The sequence below is a fragment of the Miscanthus floridulus genome, chromosome 2, assembly GCF_019320115.1.
Source record: "Miscanthus floridulus cultivar M001 chromosome 2, ASM1932011v1, whole genome shotgun sequence".
NCBI lineage: Eukaryota > Viridiplantae > Streptophyta > Magnoliopsida > Poales > Poaceae > Miscanthus > Miscanthus floridulus.
Window position 1 is genome coordinate 135,070,407 of NC_089581.1, and position 6,103 is coordinate 135,076,509.

General features: G+C 54.9%; 2 protein-coding genes across 2 annotated transcripts; one reads left to right on the forward strand and one right to left on the reverse strand.

Moving 5' to 3' along the window:
* The first annotated feature begins 213 nt into the window (after nt 1-213).
* Nucleotides 214-2,134, forward strand: LOC136539760 (metacaspase-1-like). The gene is made up of 4 exons (XM_066531738.1): nt 214-785; nt 882-1,330; nt 1,439-1,642; nt 1,743-2,134. The coding sequence occupies exons 1-4, from the start codon at nt 425-427 to the stop codon at nt 1,800-1,802; spliced, it is 1,074 nt and encodes a 357-aa protein (XP_066387835.1). The 5' UTR covers nt 214-424; the 3' UTR covers nt 1,803-2,134.
* Nucleotides 2,135-2,228: 94 nt separating this feature from the next.
* Nucleotides 2,229-4,179, reverse strand: LOC136539761 (uncharacterized). Its single transcript, XM_066531739.1, has 5 exons — nt 3,363-4,179; nt 3,170-3,262; nt 3,012-3,079; nt 2,777-2,915; nt 2,229-2,493 (listed from the first exon to the last, which is right to left on the reverse strand). The coding sequence occupies exons 1-5, from the start codon at nt 4,128-4,130 to the stop codon at nt 2,476-2,478; spliced, it is 1,086 nt and encodes a 361-aa protein (XP_066387836.1). The 5' UTR covers nt 4,131-4,179; the 3' UTR covers nt 2,229-2,475.
* Between the last annotated feature and the right edge of the window lie 1,924 nt (nt 4,180-6,103).

Genomic DNA, 6,103 nt, shown 5'->3' on the forward strand with positions numbered 1-6,103 from the left:
GTGGCTGTGACAACTATATACCACGCCAAAGTATCTCAAAGCAAACCCAGCGGACACAAATTTTTCACAGATTAGAGAAAATAAATTATTCAACAAAAACAGCAGCAAAAGCCCAATAACAAATGATCCTTCGGGGACAAAATATGCTCAGTTCCACTCAAATCATTTGCCCATTCGGAGATCACTTCCACGCAAATCTTTTCCCACTCCACCCTAATGATCATCAATTACATAAACAAGGGCCGCCATGTCCGCATCTTTGAAAAAAAAAGGAACAATCTTCGGCAGCAGCATCTGGTAACAGTAGTTTGGGACTTTCAGTTGCTATATAAAGGGGAGGAATGCAGGAATCTGAGGGCAAGCTAAACGAGGAGTTATCAAGCAACGCGTACCAAGCAGCGCAAGCAAAGCTCCGAGCTTCGCCATGAACATGGGTGGCAGGACCCCGGCGACGATCCGGTGCAAGTACTGCAGCGCGTGCCTCACTGTGTGCCCCGGCGAGCGCGCCGTCCAGTGCACGCAATGCTGCGGCGTGACGCGCATCCGGCGGTCGTTGTCCTCGCGAGTCCCGCTGCCGGCGCTGACGAGGCCGGCGGCGGCGGCGCCCATGGGCGCCTTCCCGTGCGCCCGCGGCAAGAAGCGCGCCGTCCTGGTCGGCATCTCGTACGCCAGCGTGCGCCGGGGCTGCGGCCAGCTGAGGGGCCCCATCAACGACGTCAAGTGCATGAGGCAGCTTCTCTGCCAGCGCTTCGCCTTCCCCAGCGACGGCATCATCATGCTCACTGGTATATACGTGATGTGATGCATTCGTCCATGCGTGCATTTCTCTCTCAAGAAACTAATTGATGCATGCATGGGGCAACTCCGGTGTGTGCACGCAGATGACCAGAAGGACCCGTTCAGGCTGCCGACCAAGGACAACATCCGCATGGCGATGCAATGGCTGGTGCAGGGGTGCAGCAGCGGCGACTCCCTGGTGTTCCATTTCTCTGGGCTGGGCGCGCAGGTCGCCGACGAGGACTGCGACGAGCTGGACGGGTACGACGAGGCCATCTGCCCGCTGGACTCGTTCCAGAAGGGCCCCATCCTGGACGATGAGATCAACGAGACCATCGTCCGCCCGCTGGTGCACGGCGCCAAGCTCCACGCCGTCGTCGACGCCTGCCACAGCGCCACCGTCCTCGACCTCCCCTTCCTCTGCAACATGTCTAGGACCGGGAACTGTCAGTGGGAGGATCACCGTCCCCCGTCGGGCGTCTGCAAGGGCACGAGCGGCGGCCAGGCGGTGCTCATCAGCGGCTACAGCGACGGCAAGACCAAGTTCAGCGTGGTCAGTGCACACTCATCATCCTATAATTCCTATGGTCGCCATGAACGTAACGCACGCTCTAATCTCTTGCGACTGGTTTGACACGCGACACGCCATGTTGTGTTGCAGACGCCGGAGGCCTGCGCGACGGTGGGGGCCATGACGCACAGCTTCATCAAGGCGGTGGAATGCGAGCCGCAGGGGGTCACCTACGGCCGCCTGCTCACCTCCATGAAAGCCATCATGACCAACGCCGGCGGATGCAACCAGATGCAGGGTCCTATCGGCGCCGGCGCGCCCGCCAGCAAGGTCGCAAACTTCAGCGGCGTGCAGGTGAGGCTCTGGCCATCGCGATACTGATGAGCTGAGCACTGACTTTACTTCGTTGTCCCTGACATGCAACTCATATAAGCATGCATGGCTCATCTTGCAGGAACCTAACCTGTCCTGCTCGGAGATGTTCGACGTCTATCGCAAGCCTTTTGCGCTGTAAACTGCCGTCTCCCTCTCCTCTGGCTTGCCAGTGCAGACTACTACATACTGCTGTCTGGACTCTATAAACTGCCGTGTCGGAACAATAAACCAGACGGGTTTAAGCATGACATGATGCTTGCATGCTAATGATGCGTGTCTAATTGTCTATGTGTCAATAATGTGTGTGTCTATGTGTCACCGGCCGTGAGGCAAGCTCTAGCTTGTGGACGACCTTGTTGATCATATCGTCCATGGCTCCCGAGCCTACTGTACCTTATGGCCCATTGTAACAAGGCTATTTTGTTTCTCTTTTATATAACTCTATATAAATTATAAAATAAACTAAGTGTTAAGATACTTGATATCACATTCAGAGATTGATCATAACTTCATATAATCAATCAAAATGACATGGAAACCAATGAGATGGGTGCGGTGGAACTGAAGCCGCTTCCCATTGGCATTTGTCATTGGCTTGTCAAGAATTAAAACAGGACCTCAGCCTTCTTTCAAAGGTCAAAAGTGTGTTTCTTTGAGCACAGAAGAGTTCTCAGACGTTTTACAAGAGACTTCTATGGTCCGTGTGATTACAAAGGTTTTGTTACAATTACAGGTTAGAACAGTTCAAGAACCAAGTAAACGGCAAAATTGCGAACCAAGCACAAGATGTCCTAGCTCAGAATTTCCAACCATCATTGTAGCTTGACCTCCTGAATTAATAGGAGAAGGAATGTTAATGATTCTACAAATTAAACCAACTAGTATTTATGAAATAAGCACTTCAGTTTCTAATAAAATCTGATGACTGACGAGATCTTGTATATGAACAACAGTTCAATTGAACTACAGAAATTAAACTTCTGAACTTAACAAGCAAATAGATACATAACTATTAACTATTACGCTAGATGGTGAGGAGGTCAATCTATATAATTATTTTTGTGATAACGTATTTATTCTTAATAAATTGGAAGCATCACAACCATTGCCTACCTTTCCCCCGATTGAAGCACTCGGAGCCGGTTCCTGAAAAAAATCAATGATGCTCTTGCACACCTCTTTGGACTTCTCTAGATTGGCCGCATGCCCAGCGTTTTTTACGACTACTAATCTAGAATTCTCCCCAAGATGCCTGAGAATATAAAAATTGAAATTTAACAATAGATAATGTTTGCTTGATACATCACCCTGCCATTTATAATCAGAGGGAATGAAACACCAAACTGACCTCTCCAACCTATGCGCCAGCTCCATAGGAAAAACCTGATCCTGCTCCCCCCAAATGATCAACGTTGGCTGCATGCGTAGTTGGGCCAAGAACAGAACGCCATCAGTAATCCAAGGTTTCAAGAGTTGCTTGCAATTAAAGAGAGAAATGTAAGCTACCTGATTTATCTTTGGAAGATCTGATAGTTTCCTATCGTTGATGAGAGCATGTAGAAGCTCGGTCTTCTCCTCAAGATGATCTGAGCCCATCACCTGAAGCATCATCAAATTCATCAAGTCAGATGTGAAAGAGCCCAAATTAAGAAAACGAAAGTGACAAAAAAAATAGAAGAGAGTAATCATAGGAGCGGACATTGATGTAATCCTTGAGGAAGCAGGAGGGCATGATGGGCGGTGGCCGGACGAAGGTCAGCTTGACGAGCCGGCGCACCTCCGCCGGCCGCCGGGGCACGAGCAGCTCGGCCGCCTCCCCGACGTCGGCGACGGGGAACAGGCCCGCAGCGAGGTCCCCCTCCTCCAGACACACCCCCGACGACACCAGGACCACCCGTTCCACGGCCTCCGGGTACATGGCGGCCATCCGGTACCCGACGAAGCCGCCGTAGCTGACGCCGACCACGGCGAACCGGCGCACGCCCATGCCGTCCATGGCGGCCTTCACGGTCCTGGCCTGGAAGGTGTCGGACCGGTCGGGGACCGTGGACGAGGAGGCGCCGAAGAAGAGGAGGTCCGGGACGATGGGGTCGAGGCCGGCCGCGAGGAGGCTGCGGAGGTACGGGGCCCACTGCCACGTCGCCGAGGCGCCGAAGCCGTGGAGGAGGAGCACGGGTCGCCGCGCGGGCCGCGGGGGCGCCCAGAGGTGGACGACGGTGCTGGTGCCGGCCGGCGAAGGGAGGCGGACGGAGAAGGGGCGCAGGCCTGCGGAGAGGAACCGGCCCCAGAGGAAGCGGTCACGCGCGGCTGCGAAGCTGAGGAGCACGCACGGGCGCCGCCGCCGAGGCTGCGGCTGGTCCCCGGCGAGCCCTTTGGGAGGAGGCAGAGGCAGCCCAGGCGCCGGCTCCTCGGAGTGGGTGGTGATAGGCAGCCCAGGCGCCTGTTCCTCGGCGGGGGTGGTGGCCATGACCGGCGACCGCCGGCGCGAGGGGGGCCCGGGCTCCCGCGATCGCTGAGGCCTGGGGCGCTGATATTTTCCGACCGTATTAAAACCGAATCCGTTTGGAGGGGTTGAGATCCGTCCGTATCTGAATCCGGATATCTAACATTCGATACCGTATCCGTATCCAAATACTCAAATCGCATATTTATGATGTCGATATCCAATCGTATCATATCCGATATAGTTGACACTATCCGTATTCGAATCCGAATCCGAACAGAAATATGAAAACAAATGTAATATCAGTAATATCCGTCCGTATCCGATCCGTTTTCTTCCATAGGCGCTGGGCAAGGCGAGGAGGGATGGCGGGGACGGGCTGGTTTAAATGGCGTTGGTATTTTTGGCGGGCGCTGGGCAAGGCGAGGAGGGATGGCGGGGACGGGCTGGTTTAAATGGCGTTGGTATTTTTGGCGGGCCGAGGGCTAACGTTGTTGGGCGTGACACGTGGACCCAAATGCCAACTCGGGAGGATTCCTTTCCAAAAAAAACTAAAAATATGGGTGGGGGTGGAGAGGGTTTTGATTGAGTCTAGAAACACTACTATAAAGGACGTTTGAGGGTTGAATTTTTTTTTCAAAATAAGAGACGTTTTAGCCCTGGCAGCCTATATACGTAGTAGGAGAGTCAGCACCTGTCAATCATGTCGTCCACTACATGGAATAAAAAAAGAGAAACCAAGCGATGAGAACATGAAAAAATCTCGGAACCTTATCTCCTCTCACGGTGGGCACGCACAGCATCCGTCTCCGTGAGCTGCGCGAGGCCGCGCTCACGCCGGACTCCCTCCTCCGTGAATCCTCCTCCCTCCTTCTCCGGTGTGGAAGGCAGCGGCGGCCTCCGCCGATCTGCGTGGTGCCGTCGTCCGTTGGCGCCGCGGTGCCCTGGCGTACCGTTGGTGAGCCGGCGACTGCGCCCCGACGCCCCTCCCTCCCCGTCTCCTCTCCTCATCCCCATCTCCTCCGCCTCCCCATCTCCTTCCATCTCCACCGCCACCAGATCTTCCAGTCTTCGATCTCCCCTGCCACCCCATCAACTACAGCGCATCGGGCATGGCTGGCGCTGCGCGGCTCCATCGCCGTTTCCCTGACCGCCTAGCCTAGATCCGCCGCCGTACCGGGTCGAAGCAGCGCGGCGCAAAGCTGAGAAGCAGCAGCAGCGAAAGCGACGGCGATGCGACCTCCAAGGTCACGCTGAAGGTGGGGGGCGGCGGCGATGCGGCCTCCAAGGTCGCCCTAGAAGTTGGGGGCGGCGGTGATGCGGCTTCCAAGGTCGGCCTGAAGGTTGGCCGCGATGGTGATGCGGCCTCCAAGCTCGCCCTAAAGGTGGGGGGCAGCTACGATCCCAACACGGGCACCTGTGGCTGGGATGGGAGCCCGAAGCACATCGTGGAGGTGGGGGCGGCGGCGACGACGATGTCAGCTACTCTCCCATTTTGGGGTGCTGCAGCTGCAATCTGATCCGAAAGCACCTTGTGGCGGAGGAGGGCGGCTGTGAAGGCACCTGCCCTCGCCACTTGGGGAGCTGCGACTGCTGTGGGAGCCCGAAGCACGTCGGACGTGGTCGTCTGCGTTTGGACGCAGAGGGACAGTTGTACGTTCTCGACTCAGAAGCTGAAGATAGTGAGCTGGAGGAGGGCAAGTAAAGAATCACCTCTTTTTATTTCGCTTGCACCAACTGCTTCCAAGGGATCATGGATACTCCTATCTTGTTCATTTGCAGGTGGCTCGTTGAGATCAGGCCCCTCATCTCCTTCCTCATCTGGAGTTGCATTCAAGTCAAGGGCCATGGCGAGTGAATGGTTTGGAGGAGTTGTGGGCAGTGAGGCAGTGGCTTTAGTAGCCCAGAAGTTAAATATGGCGCCTGAATGGCTATTTGAATTTGTTTGTGTTGCTTCTCTTAATTTTTGGCGCTAAGTTTGGTTCCCGCCAGCTGTA